The sequence below is a fragment of the Peromyscus maniculatus genome, chromosome 23 (genome assembly GCF_049852395.1).
Source record: "Peromyscus maniculatus bairdii isolate BWxNUB_F1_BW_parent chromosome 23, HU_Pman_BW_mat_3.1, whole genome shotgun sequence".
Lineage (NCBI taxonomy): Eukaryota > Metazoa > Chordata > Mammalia > Rodentia > Cricetidae > Peromyscus > Peromyscus maniculatus.
The window spans coordinates 49,030,153-49,049,089 of NC_134874.1; the positions used below are offsets into that span (position 1 = coordinate 49,030,153).

At 37.9% G+C, this 18,937-nt stretch overlaps 1 protein-coding gene across 2 annotated transcripts in view; it reads left to right on the top strand.

Moving 5' to 3' along the window:
• LOC102925846 (uncharacterized) overlaps positions 1-14,988 on the top strand; it is a 33,348-nt gene extending 18,360 nt beyond the window's left edge. The window contains exons 2-5 of one of the 2 annotated variants that reach the window (XM_076561334.1): positions 7,964-8,090; positions 8,296-8,356; positions 10,712-11,766; positions 11,850-14,988. In XM_076561334.1, the coding sequence (XP_076417449.1) occupies positions 7,964-8,090; positions 8,296-8,356; positions 10,712-11,766; positions 11,850-11,857 (1,251 nt within the window). In that variant the 3' untranslated portion in view covers positions 11,858-14,988. Of the gene's footprint in view, positions 1-7,963; positions 8,091-8,295; positions 8,357-10,711 lie in introns of both variants that reach the window. The other variant, XM_015986576.3, reaches the window with a different exon arrangement.
• Positions 14,989-18,937: the final 3,949 nt, after the last annotated feature.

The window sequence follows — 18,937 nt, forward strand, 5'->3', positions numbered from 1 at the left end:
TGTGGAGACTCTGAGAGTCCATTACATGAAGCCATGAAGATGAAGACTGTGTCGTTTGAGACTATTTGATATTGAGCTACACAAGCTATGAGATATCTGCCATGGGCAGCTGGATACAGGGAGTGGAAGCAGCAAAGGAGGGACATGTATGAAAATTTGAAAGAATAGAGCTATTTAAGCCTTTTGAAAATGAAACCCCATGTATCCGAGATAGAGCTGTAGGACTTGGTGTTTTCCCTGCTGAGTTTTTTTTTTTTTTTCTTGTCTTGGTCCAATTTTCCCTTCTTGTATCCACATTCTTCTCTTTTTCTTTTTTAAAAATTATTTTTTCATACAATATATCCTCTCATACAGTAAATTTTCTCCTTCCTCTACTCCCCCAAGTTTCCTGCACTGATCCCCTCTCCACCCAATCCACTCCTCCTCTATTTCCCTTCAGAAAAGTGCAGATCTTCAGTAATATCAACCAAACACAACATAACAACTTACAACAAGACTAGTCCCAGACCCTCATAATCAAGGCAGCATGAGGCAATGCAGTAGGAGGAAAAGTGTACCAAGAGCAGGAAAAGAGTCAGAGACACCTCATCACACACTGTTAGGAGTCCTACAAAAACATCAAGCTACATAACCATAACATATATGCATAGGACCTGGCACAGAGCCATAGAGGCTCCATGATTACTGCTTCAGGCTTTGTGAGCCACTATGATCCCTGTTTGGTTGATTCCGTGGGCTATGTTCTCCTTGTGTCCTTGACCCTTTTGGCTCCTACAATCCCTTCTCACATCTACAGCAGGATTCCCAGAGCTCCAGGTAGTGTTTTATGAGGACCTCTGCATTTGCTCCAATCAGCTGCTGGAAGAAGCCCCTCTGATGACAATTGGTGTAGGCACCATTCTCTGATTATAGTAGAATATAATTAGGAATCATTTCATAGACTTTTTTCCTTTTGGTCAATTGTATTTGGATCTACCTTAATTCTCAGAGCCAGTCAACTTCCAGTTCCAGGCAGTGTTGGACATGGGCTCCCTCTTGTGGCCTGGGCCTCAAGTTACATCAGCTATTGGTTGGCTATTACACAAGCTCTGAGCTGCCATTGCCCCAGCATATCTTGAAGACAGGACCAGCATAGATAAAATATATTGTGGCTGGGCTGGTGTCCCAGTCCCATCACTGGAAGCCTTGTGTGGTTACAGAAGATGGCCAGTTCAGGTTCTGTACTCTTACTTACTTGGAGTCCTCACTGTGGTCACACTCATAGCTTCCAAGAAGTTTACACTATACCAGTTTTCCATATTGCCCCCTAAAATCTCCCCTATTCCAATCAGCTTTCCCTGTATACTCTCCCTCTGTTCTTCCCTTCCTCATCTGGTGGTTCCTGGTCCTGCCCACCATCGAGCCAGAAAATCTATTCTATTTACTCTTTCTAGGGAGATCTGTGCATCCCTCCCTATGGCTGTCCTTGTTACTTAGCCTCTGTGAGTTTGTGGATTGTACTGATAGTCTATACTTAACAGCTAATATCCACTTATAATTGAGTACATATCATGTTTGTCTATGTGATTCTCAGTTGCCTCACTCAGGAAAATAAAGAACTCAGGAAACTAGAGATGAACAAACAAAATAATCCAATAAAAATGAGGTACAGATCTCAACACAGAATTCTTAACAGAGAAATCTAAAATGGCTGAGAAACACGTAAAGAAATGTTCACATCCTTAGTCATCAAGGATGTGCAAATAAAAACTATTTTGAGATTTATCTAACACCTGTATAATAGTGAAGATCAATAACACAAGAAACATCTCTTGCTGGCATGGATATGGAGTAAGGGGAACACTCCTCCATTGTTTGTGGGAGTGCTAACTTGTACAGCTTTGAAATCAATATGGTTGTTCCTCAGAGAACTGGGATTTGATCTATCTCAAGACCCAGCCATACCACTCTTGGACATATACTCAAAAGATGCTCCTCCATCCTGCCACAAGAATACTTGCTCAACTATGTTCATAGTTGCTTTATTCATAATAGCCCCAAACTGCTATGTCTGTGAAAGATTGTTCCTGGTTTTGATTTTCACAATTTCACAAATTCCCTTGAGATATTGTTAGTTATTTAGCCTGGCTTGGATATCTGTATTTAGTCACGGATACATTTGAACTCATGATCCTTTTGTGTCAGCCTCCTGAGTAAATGTCCAAGAGTAGATGATGTATCCCCAATGTGTACTGTTTTGTCAACACATTTCAACAATGTTAGTGTTAAAATGCTTAGTAGAAGAAAGTATAAGACACATTAAATACCCCATGTGTGTACCAAAACATCATTTTCATCTATTTGGCAGAAATATAATAATATAGGATGACCAGCCATAAATTGTATGTTTTGCTGGAGACCTGCTTGGGAGGGGGCTCATGTTCCAAAGAAGATGTGTGGAGTCAGCAGGGATGAGAGAGAAAGAGACTGACATGATATGAGGGAGAACTGAATGGCTACCAGCAGTGTTTAATTGAAAAAAGACACCTTTTATGTTCTATAGATTCATGCATGATTAAACAGGAGAAAATAGGGCTTGTGAGCTGGTGTTTGGCTTGAAATCATGGGTTAAGGAACCTACCCTTGACCTTGATAATAGGCACCAGACTTATGTTAATGAAAGGACCACAAGTTCCTCCTGCCACAGATAAGGAGAATGAGTACTTTAGCAACTGGGAACTTTCCTGAACCCCTTGAGGGAATAATGGAGACCCTTATCCAAATGCCTGACCTAGGGAAAAGGACTTCTGGGGAGCAGACACTATACTACAATTCCTTACTTTTAATATATGGGCTTCTTCCTCTCATAATGCTCCCCAAAAGGAAGTTCCTTGTGTCTTACTCTTTTCCCATTATACCATACCATTCTAACTTCTCTATATTCATTAAGTGAACTCTTGCCCTTAATTGCATTAGTCTCTGGATCTGAATAGTAGGCATTTTATCTTTGGGATGAGATGTGTCTAATAAATCTCTAACTTTCCTGTTCTTGGTACAATTAGGAGGGCACAATGGAATTCCTGGTTCCATGGTGACAGGGATTTTTTTCCCAATAATTATTTCATTTAGAGAGTTTACCATTGTACACATTTTTATTCTTTACAAAAACTTACACAAAGTTTCCCAAGGGGAAAGGCAATAATAGTGAGAATCACTAAAAATAAAATAAAAAAGTCACTGGAAAGGTGTGATCAGTCTATAATATTGAAATGCTGGAAATTTGTCAGCATCAGTGTTTGCCATATAATCCACATCAGTACTTCACAACATAGCTTGTTGTACTATGGATAGGTATATATTATTTGAAGTTCTATGCTTCTTCATGCCCTATTAATTTCCCATTTGTCACTTCATCTTGAAGTACTGCCTTCCAGGGGATTATCCAGAGATGCCAGATAATGTAATGGCAATGAGATTTATTAATTAAAAACAAAAGAAAACAAACAAAAACATTCCTGGTGTGTGTGTGTGTGTGTGTGTGTGTGTGTGTGTGTGTGTGTGTGTGTGTGTAATGTGATTATGGGTTTTTAGGCCATGACAGATGTGTAGAAACTGGAAGACAACTTTGTGGGGTCTACTTTTGCCCCTCTTCATATGGTGATCAAGGTCAGGTCCCAGCCTTGCACAGACATTTTTTAGCTGTCTCACTGGTCCACCAATTAAACTAGTTGAAAATTATATTAGTAAACTATTATCTGTAAGGATTCTGTATATGTGCAGCTTGGCAGTCTCATCTGGTGCCTTATTACCTCATCAGCGGGCGACTGCATCTCAGCCTAAATGCCAGACATGCACCCTCACGCTCTCTCTGTCTCTCTCTTTCTCTGCATCTCCCTCCCTCCCTCCCTCTCTCTCTCTCTCTCTCTCTCTCTCTCTCTCTCTCTCTCTCTCTCCTATCCCTTCTTCTCTCTAATAAAGCCCATTCTAACTCTGGTAACCATGGCTCATGACTCTTCCGCTCATGACTCTTCGGCTTGTGATAACCAAACTAGTGCCGTATACCCTTTCATTATCTTCTCCTCAGGTTGTAAATATTATGTCATCTAATGATAGAGTAAAACAGGACAATTTGAATAATAGATCCTATTTGCAAATGGAAATGATGTACTGCTATCTCTTGTTTTCTTTTTCCTTTTGTTTGGATTGTGTTAGTTGATTCTGTGGATTAAACACTTAATCTTAAACACTGAAAAAGTTCCTAACACTTTCTCAGAACCACAATCTATTGCCATAGGATTGTTTCAGTGGGTAAAGTTGGTTGCTGCTAGACCTAAAGATCCAAGTTAAATCTCTGGAAGACTCAAATTCCTCCTACAATTTTTTTCACTTCTTTCTGCACTCAGGCTGTGGCATATGCACACACCCACACTGGCACATGCATAAATAATGTTTAAATACAAACAAGCACCATTGAGGTCACTTGCAGCCAGATGACTCCCTGGGTTTCATCTTTAGAATTCACATAGGAGAAGTAGATAATAGACACCTTTAAATTGTCCTCTCACTGCCACATATACATGATGGCACAGGTACATACACACAAACATAGTTCAAACATTTTTAAATGGATGAAATTGGCAAAGTAAATGACCCAGTTATCAAGAATATATGAAATGACCTGCCAGTTTACATTATTATTACAGAATTTCTAGAGGCATTACTGTTCATCAGATGGTTTTTTTAAAAATCTTGTTTCATCCTTTAATTCTCTGATTTAAAGATAGATCATTTTAAAAAAACATATCTCAGCTGGGATTAGAGGTGCATACCTGTAACCCCAGCACTTGCAATACAGTGGCAGGCCAGTCTCTCTGAGTTTAAGGTTTGGGGTCAGATTGGTTCACATAGTGAGTTCCAGGACAGCCATGGCTATGTAGAAGTATCCTATCTCAAAAATTCTAAAAAAAAAAAAAAAAAAAAAAAAAAAAAGGCATATCTTAAATTATGGAACTTTCCCTATATAATCTGACTGGACACTGACTGTTTTTTTTTTTAACAAGTTAGGTTTGTTATCTTTTGATATCTGTACTCATATCAAGAGAATTGTGTTAATAATTAAAATAAGAAGCAAAGTAGAGAGTCCATTCACAGAGGGGTAGAAAGCTATTGAATCCTTTGAGAACCATCTAGAGGAGACTTTCATCACCTTCAAGTGATAAGAGACAGAAGGAGTAATCTGGCAGCTTCATCTACATTTGAATGTCATATTAGGGAACTAGAGAGTTCACTGAATAGTTATGCTCCTCTTGCATACCCAAGTTTGGTTCCTAGCACCCACATCAGATGGCTCAGAACTACCTGTATTTCTAGGTCCAGGAAATCCGATGCATTCTCTGGGCCTGCTAGGGTACCAGATCTACAAATGATAAAAAAACAGATATATATGTGATTCCATATTTTAAAAACATTTTCTTCATGTAGATGTTGTTTTCAAAGGGAACGAGGTTTAATGTAGATGTGTATGATTCGCCAGTGTGCACATCAATAGGTGGACAAGTCCCAGGGGAGGTCGTGAGAGAGTCTGTTCCCCAGTGCCTGCAGTTAGAGACAGTTGCGAGCTGTCTTCTTTGTGCTGGGAATCCAAGTCAGGCCCTGTGAATGACAGCCCGTGCTCTCAGGGGTTGAACATGGCCATGAACATGTCATTAAAGCAGTAACGTGTGAATGGATGATTCTCATTTCATCTTTACATCAGCCCTGATCACTCAAAAGAAATACAAGACTGACAGCATTCAAAACTAACTTAGACATGGTTCTTAAAGAAATTTCCAAGCCCAATCTCCACAAAATGTAGGAAGAGTTAAAATAAATGATCAGGAGTATAACTGACAATACAAGTCCTAAAAGGTTTTTGACTGATTGACCAAAGCCACAAGACTGAGTTTATCTCTAGTGTCATAAATGAGCAGCAGTGCAAACTCACAAGGGCATATGTGGGGTGTACCCATGTTGGAGTTTTTACCTTTTGAAAGGAGAGAAGAGGATCTTGCAAGAATTAAGACTGACTTGTCTGAATGGGATCATATTCTGCTTCCTTGATGCCTGTAAAACTTTCAGGTGGGGCCCAGAATTGTGGTGACTCCAGATGACATCCAGGTTGTCAGGAGATCCACAAGTCACTCTAAGGCTAGGGCAATCAGGCATTTGCAAAGATCTGTAGAGTATGGGGGAATTGTTAGGAGGGATTTTTGGTTGTGGAAACCCAGATCACATGACAGAGCAATACTTGGGGTGTACCTGAGGACAAGCTGTCACCTAATTGTGTTCTCTGTATCCTCTCAGCTGTGGTGGATCACTGCCCTGCAGGTCTCCCACTCTTTCCTGTTTTTGGCAACTACATGTAGCCATCAGTGACAATTTCCTGTGGGCCCCCACTTTGTGGTCCCAACTTAGACCTTAAAGTTCCTCAGTCCCCACCCTGTCTATCCCTGTAACCTGCCTTCCTGGTAGGAATAAGGGTATTCTAAAGAGACATTTAGATCTCTCCTTTTGGCTAACAACTAGTGAAACAGTGGACCCTATGAAATTTCCCTGTGAGAAAAGACTGAGTACTCCAAATAAGAATGTCTCTACTGAGGAAACATTTACTCTTTATCTGACCGCCTTACAGGAGAGACAGGATCTGAGAATGTGTGAGGATTTTAGAGACGTGAAAATTGAGTATATTCCTTCATTAGATTACTTAGTTTTGCATATATTTGCTTCCTGTCTAAACCTGTTAGGATACTAGGATGGATTATTTACTTTATATTTTCATCATTGTTCCAAATTAGTCAAACTGAATACATATCATGTTTTAAATTTTCATTAGTAATTTTGCTTTTTTCTGTTTTCTATTTATTTCTTTTTTCTTTTCTTATTTTTTTTAAAAGAATACTATTATCACGACTCCCTATATGGCCTGGAACACCCACTATAGACTAGGCTGTTTTAGGACATCAGAGAGACCTGTTTCCAGTGCCTCCAGAGTGACTGCATTATAGGTGGCATGTCACTCACTGGATAACTTGGTTCATTTAATTGGCTTACAGAGAATGAGTGGTTGAGCCTAGGTGGTAGGGTAGCCAGTGCACAGGCTCTGGTTCTAACTCCAGTAACAGAAGAAGGCTCTCATCCAATGCAGCCTTCCTGCCTTAAAGTCCACTATCTTACAACTATAAGCAATATTATGTTTCCTTATTATTGAGTCTTGTATAACTCATCAAATGACCTGGTCTGTTCTTATTCAGCAGATGGTGAAAGCCAGGCTCACAGAGATAAATAGTCTTTGAATATAGTTGATTGTAACTTCTTATATTACTCATCCTGTCAATCTAATGCCTCCCTAAATGAAGTTGAAGCCACCTAAGTCAGGCATGGTGGCATAGGCCTGTAAACATAGTACTTAGAAAGTAGATGTAGTAATTTAAGGATTTCAAAATCGTCCAAGAGGAGAATGGTCAATAGGGTATGGTGAGAAGACCACAGAACCAAGGGAGACTGTGATTGGTTCAGGAAAGTGTTCATAGTCTTCACTGTAGCTCCAGAACTTTATGGTCATGGCACCAGCAACTGTTAGCTGAGGTATTTACACCCAATTTGTCTATCTTATTTTTCTTTTCTTTTCTTTTTTTAGTTAGTAATTGTTCATACAATTTTTCTCATGTATACTCTGTGCTGTTGATCTGTTTACTTGTCTTTCTATGTTTGTTAATAGGCATTTCACTTGCAAGGTCATATCCCATTCAAAGGGTGCAGAAATGACAGAGGCGACTCTCATATTCAGTTTCCTTCTAAAGCGACTTGGTGATTACATTATAATGTCTATGTCATGGAATAAGAGTAGGGAGCACCAGAATTATATGACTATGTTGTCAAAGAAGTATACACTTATAATGTTGTCAGTATCATGCTTTCTGTTGTACATATATATGGAATATTTTAGAATGCGGTGACCTATGATGATGTGCATGTCAACTTCACTTGGGAGGAGTGGGCATTGCTGGATCCTTCCCAGAAGAATCTCTACAAAGATGTGATGCTAGAGACCTACAGGAACCTCACAAGTATAGGTAAGACTGAATTTTTCTTTTTTTTTTTTTTTAAATAAGAGGACAACTGTTCCTTGGTTATTGATGCTCTTTTATAATTAATTAAGAAAGAACAAGAATGAGGTGAAAAACACTAGGCTGGCTTCTAAGGTTCACTGAAGATAGTAACTAAAATTTTGCACAGTTCTCAATAATATAACATACATTTTATGGTACTATATTTTAGGATACAGTTGGGAAGACCATAATATTGAAGAACATTGTCAAAGTTCTAGGAGACGTAAAAGGTAATTGCCATGTGAAAGTTGAAACAAATGTGCCACCAAAGAAATTATAATGTGTCCTGGAGTTTTAAACAAAAACAACAGTGTAAATAAGCACAACTTAAAGTGTATCAATAATTATTAAATCTCACAAAAGCATATACCTCAATTTCAGGTAGATGAATTGTATTTGCAAATCATTCTTTTAAGAAATAAACCAAGGAAACAATGCCTTAACATATATTACAGTTTGAATCATAGCTCCATGAGAGCTATACTGTAGAATGGCCAATCCATTTAGTTTCATACCACTCATATTACAAAAGGTTAACACAGTGAAGAGGTAATAAGTATATCTTCAAGACTTTCTAATGAACAAATAGTCCATAGTAAAGCTAGTGTAACTCATATATTGTTGTGACTGTGCTGTTTAATGAGGGGGTAGTAAGAGTCAAGAGTCATGGAGCAGTTGTTGTGGAGAAGCCTTAATCCCCATACCACAAATCTATGAGGACAGAAAGTCAAACTGTGAATTCAATGTGGAAACATTTTATTGGTTATTCTTCCTTTACTAGTTTATATCCATATACACTATGGATAGAAGTCATATGAGCATAGGGATATGGAAAAATATAACATTCCTCTCTCAGAACAATGAAGATATGTGGCAATCCCCACATTGTATACTTGTTGAATTTGACTCATGTATACAAGTAATCAATTTTTCTGTTTCATTGTTAACACATCAACAAACTCACACTGCTGAAAATTCCTAAGTTCTACGATGGTGTAAGAACTTCTGTTTTTTTTTTTTTTTTTTTTTTTTTTTTTTTTTTTTTTTTTTTTTTTTTTTTTTTTTTTTTTTTTGAGTAAAACTGAAATTTATTATATGCCACAGTCGTCCTACGGACCTCCATGCTATATATATATAGCCTCTATGGTTCTATGGGTTGTGGTCTGATTGTTCATTTTATATCTAGAATCCACCAATGAGTGAGTACATACCATAACTGTCTTTCTGGGTTTGGGTTACCTCACTCAGGATGATATTTTCTAGTTCCATCCATTTGCCTGCAAATTTCATGCTTTCATTGTTTTTCTCTGCTGAGTAGTACTCCATTGTGTATATGTACCACATTTTTTTCATCCATTCTTCCGTTGATGGGCATCTAGGTTGTTTCCAGGTTCTGGCTATTACAAATAGTGCTGCTATGAACATAGCTGAGCATGTATCTTTATGGTATGTATCAGCATTCTTTGGGTATATGCCCAAGAGTGGGATGGCTGGGTCTTGAGGTAGTTTGATTCCTAATTTTCTGAGAAACCGCCATACTGATTTCCATAGTGGTTGTACAAGTTTACATTCCCACCAACAGTGGAGGAGTGTTCCCTTTGCTCCACATCCTCTCCAACATTGGTTGTCATTGGTGTTTTTGATCTTAGCCATTCTAACAGGTGTAAGGTGGTATCTCAGAGTCGTTTTGATTTGCATTTCTCTGATGATTAAGGATGTTGAGCATTTCTTTAAATGTCTTTCAGCCATTTGTAGTTCTTGTTTTGTGAATTCTCTGTTTAGCTCTTTAGCCCATTTTTTAATTGGACTGTTCAGTGCTTTGATGTCTAGTTTCTTGAGTTCTTTATATATTGTGGAGATCAATCCTCTGTCAGATGTGGGGTTGGTGAAGATCTTTTCCCAATCTGTTGGCTGTCTTTTTGTCTTATTGACTGTGTCTTTTGCCCTGCAAAAGCTTCTCAGTTTTGAGAGGTCCCATTTATTAATGGTTGTGCTCAGGGTCTGTGCTGTCGGTGTTTTATTTAGGAAATGGTCTCCAGTGCCAATGCGTTCAAGAGTGCTTCCTATCTTCTTTTCTATTAAGTTTAGTGTAACTGGATTTATGTTTAGGTCTTTGATCCACTTGGACTTGAGTTTTGTGCATGGTGACAGATATGGATCATTGTTAACACATCAACAAACTCACACTGCTGAAAATTCCTAAGTTCTACGATGGTGTAAGAACTTCTGTTTTTTATAGTTATTTTAGAAAATGTAGTACAACTCACAGTGCAGGAAAATTTGTGAATGCAATAAGGGTATTAAAGCTCTGTTTTTTCCAGTTCTCTTCAAATACGTGAATAATCCCATGTAGAAAAAGGATTCTGTAAATCAGAACCATGTAATAAAGGATCATAGGTATCTTCACATATGCAAAACAACCCTTAATGAAGGGGAACAACATAAGTGTAAACACAGTGATAAAACATTAAGATCTAATTCCTCATTACAATTTGACAAAATTGTAAAATTAATTCATACAGATATAAAGATTCAACAATATATTGAATGTTCTAATCCCTTTTCATGTGCCATTATCCCTGCAGGCATGAAAGAAGTCAAATTGGAAAGAAAACTTCAGTAAATACTCAATGGGTTAAAGCCTTTGCATATTCCAGTACTCTTCAAATGCACGAAAGAGCATATACAAGAGAGAAACCCTATGAATGTAATCAACATGGTAAAGCCTTTGCATATCACAGAAGTCTTCAAATACATAGAAGAACACACACTGAAGAGAAACCCTATGAATGTAATCAGTGTGGTAAAGCCTTTGCATGTCACAATTATCTTCAAAAGCATAAAAGAACACATATGGGAGAGAAACCCTATGAATGTGATCAATGTGGTAAAGGCTTTGGATGTGACAGTCATCTTCAAAGGCATAAAATAACACACACTGGAGAGAAACCTTATGAATGTAATCAGTGTGGTAAAACCTTTGCATGGCACAGTTATCTTCAAAAGCATAAAAGAACACATACTGGAGAGAAACCCTATGAATGTAATCAGTGTGGTAAAGGCTTTGGATGTGACAGTCACCTTCAAAGGCATAAAATAACACATACGGGAGAGAAACCCTATGAATGTAATCAGTGTGGTAAAGCCTTTGCATGGCATGGCAATCTTCAAATACATAAAAGAACACATACAGGAGAGAAACCCTATGAATGTAATCAGTGTGGTAAAGCCTTTGCACATCACAAAAGTCTTCAAATGCATAAAAGAACACATACTGGAGAGAAACCCTATGAATGTAGTCAATGTGGTAAAGACTTTGCACAACAAGGTCATCTTCTAATACACAATAAAACTCATACTGGAGAGAAAGCCTATGAATGCAATCAATGTGGTAAAGCCTTTACATGGCACAGTAAGCTTATAAAGCATAAAAGAACACATACTGGAGAGAAACCCTATGAATGTAATCAGTGCGGTAAAGCCTTTGCATGGCACAGTTATCTTCAAAAGCATAAAAGAACACATACAGGAGAGAAACCCTATGAATGTGATCAGTGTGGTAAAGCCTTTGCGTGTCCCAAAGGTTTTCGGAGGCATAAAAGAACACATACTGGAGAGAAACCCTATGAATGTAATCAGTGTGGTAAAGCCTTTGCATGGCACAGTTATCTTCAAAAGCATAAAAGAACACATACTGGAGAGAAACCCTATGAATGTAATCAGTGTGGTAAAGCCTTTGCATGGCATAGTTATCTTCAAAATCATGTGAAAAAATCATGTTGCAGAGAAACCCCATAAATATAGTCAGTGTGGTAAAGTTTTGCATTTTGTACAAGAGCATAACTTTTTGTGTGCAATCAATCTGTTAAAGCCTGTCCATATTACAGTAGTCTTTGACTATCTGAAACAGATACTAAGGGTTTCTTATTATACATTATTTTGTAAAATCTTTAGCCAACACACTTACAGTCAGTTACACAAAAGTATGTATTCTGTAAAAAAAATATTTGACAGTGTCAACAATCTGTTCAAGCATTATGATGTCCATTTTTATATTGTTTGCACCAGAAAACACATGGAAAAAATGATTTCATGAATTTATGAAGCCCTGTGTGTAGGATGAAAACGGACAGCCAAAGAAACATACCCTGACCATGAAACCAGAGAGATTGAAAGACACACCCTTTGCCCTTGAAATCAGAGCCAAAAAGCATACCCTAATTCTGAAACCAGAGTCAAACACACTTTGTCCCTGAATCCAGAGCTAGTGAAATAAACACACTGAACCTGAAAAAAAAGATCCCAAAGTTTAAAAGCTGCCAGTGACAGCAGCACACGTTGGCTCTGAAATCATAGCCAAAGAAACACATTCTACCCTTGACCAAATAAGTACAAAACCAACCAGTCTCTGAGCTTGAAACCAGCCAGTCCCTTAGCATGAAATCCAGCCAATCTTTGAGCTTGTTCAAGCACTGTCCCTGTTCAGTTGGTAACTGCAGAGGCAGCCACCCCTGGATTCTTCCCTCCCAAATAAATCTCTTGAATGAGTTTTGGGTGAAGACTTTTCAATGAAGCAGATCAGAAACTCACTATTGGATTGGAGCAGAGAAGCAGCAGACACTTCTGTTGGCAAACTCCTTTAAAGGAGCAGAGCTGAAGTAATAATTTTTCACTGGGGACTGCTACATTTCTGCAGCAGTTTTCTCCTTACTTGAGTGAAGCAGAGAAGTAATAATTAGAGTTGGAGCTGAGATGAAATTGACAACTCTGCTGAGAAACTCCCTTATAGGAGTGGAGAAGAGCAGCAATAGATATTTCTGCTAGGAAACTCTCTTAGCAGAGTGGAGCAGAGCATAGATGTAATGCCTCTCTTTTGGAGAGGAGTGGGATTACTATATCCTGTGGGGAGACCATTCCCCACTAGAACACAGCTTCAGGTATATCCTCACTTCCCAACAGTCAAGGTACCTTTCTCCTCACAGCTGTTGGTATCCAGGATATCTTCCCTTCATGGCAGAAGGTATAGCCTGACTTCCAACCATCAGGGTACCATTCTCTTCAGAGCTGTAGGTATCCAGCATACCCTCCTTTCATAGCTGTAGGTATAGCCTGATTCCGACAGTCAGGGTACCTTTCCCTCCAGAGCTTTAACACTTGCACTATGAGTTTAAACGATAATGTAACCCTTTTAGGTTTTATATTTCTCTTCAATTACACAAAATAACTAATTCAGGTGTAAAACTTTATGGATTTGTATTAGTTCCTTTTCCATTGTTGGGATATAATGTCTAAGTCAATTTATAAATGAATTTAATTTGGCCCTTGTTTCCAGAGGGATACAAGGTCACCATGAAAGTGACATGGCAACAAGTGTCAGACATGACAGCTAAAGCAAGATGCTAAGGAGTCACATCCTTAACCTATAGCATGAAGCAGAGAGTGGGAACTGGAAATGGTCTGTAGATGTAAATTCTCTAAGCCTATCCCCAGTGACATATTTCCTCCAGCAGGGCAGCAGCTCCTAAATGTTCCCAAACAAAACCACCAACTTAGAAGGATTGATTTCTCAGACTTCATGACTAAGTGCTTTTTTTTAAGCCATTAAATGTCTCAATACCTGTGTTACAGGAATGAATGCTTACAAGAGAAAATCTTTCATGAATAAAAGACTGTTTAAAGAATTTTTCTAGGGGGCTGGAGAGATGGCTCAGAGGTTAAGAGCACTGGCTGCTCTTCCAGAGGTCCTGAGTTCAATTCCCAGCAACCACATGGTGCCTCACAACCATCTGTAATGAGATCTGATGCCCTCTTCTGGCCTGCAGACAGAACACTGTATACCTAATAAATAAATAAATCTTTTAAAAAAAAAGAAATTTTCTAATTCTAATTATATGATATCAGTGTGTGTTTGTGTGGTTATGTGAATATGCATGCTCGTTCCTGTGCACATTAGACCCTTGGATCTTCTTGTAGCAGGAATTACAGGAAGTTGTCAAAAATTGAACCTAGGTCCTGGGAGTGAACATTTCCTAACTGCCAAGCCATGTCTCTAGTGCTGTAAATATTGTAAAGCCTATTTGTATTATTTTGAAATCAGGAAATAGGGACAAACTCATACAACAGAAAAACCCTGTTCACATAAACGATTTAGTAAAGACTTTAGACATCACAATTGTTTTCAGCTTCAAGGGAAAAATCATGTTTCATTTATTTTTCATCATAGCCTTGAAGGAAGTAAATTACCATGTTCACTCAAGACTGATGGTGGAGATCACTGCATTGTTGCTTCTATTTTGAAAGATTTGATGTAGATACTAAAGTGTGCTATGTGTGTGGCAGATCCATTTAGTGAAGTTTATTTTGTGGTCATTATATTCCTTTTATGGCTTTTGTTCACCTTCTATTGTGCTTTTGCTTAGTGATAGGTATTTTTCTGCTGTAATGTATAGAATGGTATCCCCATCATCTAAGTCATCCATTGTTTTCTTAAATATCAGGCAGCATGTGATCATACTTTTCAAGTGAGGGTATCTGTGAAATGGCTGTTGTTCCTGGTTTTGTTTTTCATATTTTCACAAATTCCCTTGAGGTTTTGTTGTTTGTTATTCAGCTTGGCTTGGATGTCAGTAATGATTCAGGAATACATTTGAACTCATGATACTCATATGTCTGCCTCCTGAGAACAAGTCCAAGGGTTGATGATGTATTACCAACATGTGCTGTTTTGTCAACACAATTTAACAATGCTAATGTTAAAATGCTTAATATAAGAGAATATGAGAACCATTAAATACCTCATATGTATATTGAAACCAGTATTTTCATTTATCTGGTAAATATGTAATAAAGTAGGATAATCTGCAATCAGTTGTGTATTTCATACTATATCTTGATGTTCTATAGATACACACAAATATATATATTTGGTATATATATATATATTTGGTATATATATATATATATATATTTGATATATATATATTATATTATATTTTTTTTGTACCCTAATAAAATTTTCCTGAAGATCAGAGAACAGAACAAGCCACTATATTAAACATAGAAGTCGAGCAGTGGTGGCACACACCTTTAATCCTTGCTTTTGGGAGGCAGCAATCCTTCTGGATCTTTGTGAGTGCAAAGCCACCCTGGACTATATGAGATTGATTCAGTCTAGGAAAGAAACAGAACTAGGCAGTGGTGGCACACACCTTTAATGCCAGTACTTGGGAATTACATGCCTTTAATCCCTGCACTAAGAAGGAAGTAATATGGCCTGGTGGTGAAAGGTATATAAAGCTTGAGGAGACAGGAACTAAGCCCTTGCATTTTCAGCTGAAGCCTTTTTTGGCTGGACTCCTTTTGGCTGAGGACTCAGAGACTTTCCAGTCAGAGGATTTGTGGAGTTGGTGAGGTGAGAATTAGCTGTGGCTTATTCTTTTGTTTCTCTGATATCTCAGCATTTGCCCTAATATCTGGCTCTGGGTTTTTTTATTATAAGACCTTTAGGAGTTTGTATTTAGGGATATATATATATATATATATATATATATATATATATATAGCACAAATTCACATATATGTATATATATATATATATATTTCATACTTCTTCCTGTCCCCATTAATTAAGCATTTCATCTTGAAGTACTGCCTTCTAAGGGAATTATCCAGAGTTGTAGTGTAATGGCACTAATATTTATTTTCTAACAAACATTTATGGTGTGTGTATAACATGATTATGTGTTTGTAGGTCTATGACAGATATGTGGACTCCAGAAGACAGTTTTGTGGTTTCTACTTTTTGTCCTCTTAATATGGTAATCAAGGTCAAGTTTCCAGCTATGGACCATTTCCACTGAGCCATAGCATTGATGTTCAAATAAGATTAGTAGAAATATTACAACTATTGTCTTCTTTTCAGATTGTAAACTTAATTTCATGCAAGGATAGAGAAAAACAAGACAATTTGAATAATAAATCGTCTTTGCATATAAAAATATTTATATGACCATACACTTTTTAATTTGTTTATTCTGAGGACTAAACATTTGTTTATAACATTTTCTCAGAACCACAATTGAATGCCAGAGAATTGCCTCATTCATTAAAGTTAGTAGCTGTTAACCTGATGACTTGAGTTCTATCTCTGGGTGACCCAAATTACTCCTACAAGTTTTTCTCTTATTTTTACACTTGGGTAGTGGCATATGCACACTCCTACATCAGCACATACATAAATAATTTGTAAGCCTGAATAAGGGCCATTGAGGTCATGTGCAGCCAAATGACTCCCTAGGTTTCATCACTAGAACTCACATATGAGAAGTAGATAATAGACACTTGTAAGCTGTCCTTTAACTGCTACATACACATCATGGCACAGGTGTATACACACAAACACAATTCAAACATTTTTAAATGAATGAAATTTAAAAAGCATAGAATAACCCAATTATCTAGAACATATGAAATGATTTGCTGATTTAAGTCATAGAATTTCAAGAAATATTGCTGTTCATCAAAACAGTCCCTTTTTAAATCTTATTTTATCTTTTCATTCTCCAATTCAATGATAGATAAAAACACATACCTCAGCTGCACTTAGAGGTACATGGCTGTAATCACAGCACTTGGGAGAATGTGTTGGGCCAATCTCTGTGAGTTTCAGGTCAGCTTGGTTCCCATGGTAAATTCTAGAGTGGCTACCATTCTGTGGACCTATCTGTCTCAAAAAATTCCAAAAAGAAAAAGTATATTTCAAATTATAGAACTTTTTCTAATATAATCTGGCTTGGCTCTGACTGGTTTCAACAAAAGCTTTTGTTATCTTTATTCACATTAAGAGAACTGTGTTAACAATGAAAATAACCAATAGAGAGAGTCCATTCACAGAGGTATAGAAATATATTGAATCCTCTGACAACCATCTAGAGGGGACGTTCCTCGCCTTCAAGTGATATGAGACAGAAGGAGCAGTGGGACATCTTCATCTTCAGCATTCTGATGAAATATTTGGGACCTGGAGAGTTGGCTCCAGGTAGTACTGATCCACTGGGGTACTCAAGTTTAATTCCTAGCGCCTACATCAGATTGGTCAGAATTACCTGTATTTTCAGGTCCCAGAGATCAGGTGAATTCCTCCAGATATGCAAATGGTAAAAAGGCAGATGTGTATGTGATTCCATATTGTAAAAAAAGATTTTCTTCATGTGCCTGTTATCTTAAAAAGGAATGAAATTTAAGTGTGTAAGCTTTGCCAGTGAGTATATCAAGTGCATGTCAGGTACCAGAAGATTGTGTCTGATCCCCTGTGACTCTAGGTACAGACAGTGGTGAGCTGTTTTGTGGGTGCTTGGGTTCTGGGAATCAAAGTCATGCCCTGTAGATGAGCAGCCTGTATTCTAAGTTCTGAGCCTTGTATTCAGCCCCATGGACATGCTACTAATAGCAGTAAGGTGTTAATGCCTGATCTAAGTTCATCTTTACCTCAGCTCTGATGACCCAAAAGAAACATAAGATAGATAGCATCAGAAAGTACCTTAGACATGGTGTTTAAAGAATTTTCTGGGCCCAAATCTTCACAAAATGAGAGAAAAGTACAAAGAATGATCAGGAGAAAGATTGACTATAAAATCTTTAAAAGATGGTTGACCATTTAATCAGAGCCACAAGAGTGGCTTTATCTCCAATGTGATAAATAGGCAGTAATTGGAGCCCAGCAGCTCACATGTCAGGTGTACGCTTGCTTGAGTTTATGCCTCCTGTAACGAAAGAGAAGAAACTTGAAGGCATGAAGTCTGACTTGTCTGGATGGGATTATATTATGCTTACCTGATGCCTGCAAAACTTTCAGTTCAGAGCTCTGAATAGTGGTGACTTTAGATGACATCCAGGTTAGGATGAGATCCTGAGACTTGCACTGAAGTCTCTCTAAGGCTTCTCATCAAAGTCAATCAGGCATCTACAAAGAGCTGTGGAGTTTCGAAGAATTGTGAGGGGTGGACCTTTGGATGTGAGAGCCTGAGGTTCAAATGTCAGAGCAGTGCTTGATGTATATCCAAGGACAAGCTGAAATGGACTCTACTCAGTATCCACCCAGCTGTGGTGGGTGAGCCACCTCCATGTCTTCCACTCCTTACTTTTTTGTCAACTCATGTAGTCCCCACAGTTTCCACTGGGATCGTAAAGCTCTTCAGTCTCCATCCTATCAATCCCTGGTACCTGCCTGCCTGCAGGAATAAGAATATTCTAAGAGACATTTATATCTCTCCCTTTGGATAACAACTAGTCAAACAGTAGACACCATGAAATTCTGATTTCCCTGGGGATTTCATTGTGGGAAAAGACTGACTCCTCCAGATGAGAATGTCTCCACTGAAGTGACATTTATTCCTTATCTGACCACTTGTAGTAGAGACAGGAGCTGAGGTTGGGGGAGGTTTGAGAGATGGAAAAACTTTCATTATATGGCTTAGTTATATTACTGAGCTGTGCATATCTCTTGCTGTCTATCTGAAGCTATTAAGAATGCAAGGATGAATTAGTTACCTTATATCTTCATCACTGTTCCAAATTAGTCACACTGAAAAACAGTCATGTTTATAATTTTTTATTAGTAGTTTGCTCTTTTTCCTTTTCTACTTTTTTTTTTTAAATTTTAAATAATAGTCTCACTATGAATCTCTGGCTGGCCTTGAACTCACTATATAGACTAGGCTCTTCTAAAACATCAGAGAGATTTGCTCACCTTGTGTCTAGTGTATCTCAGTTATAGGTGGGCAAATCACAGACAGTAATTCCTTTCTTTCTTT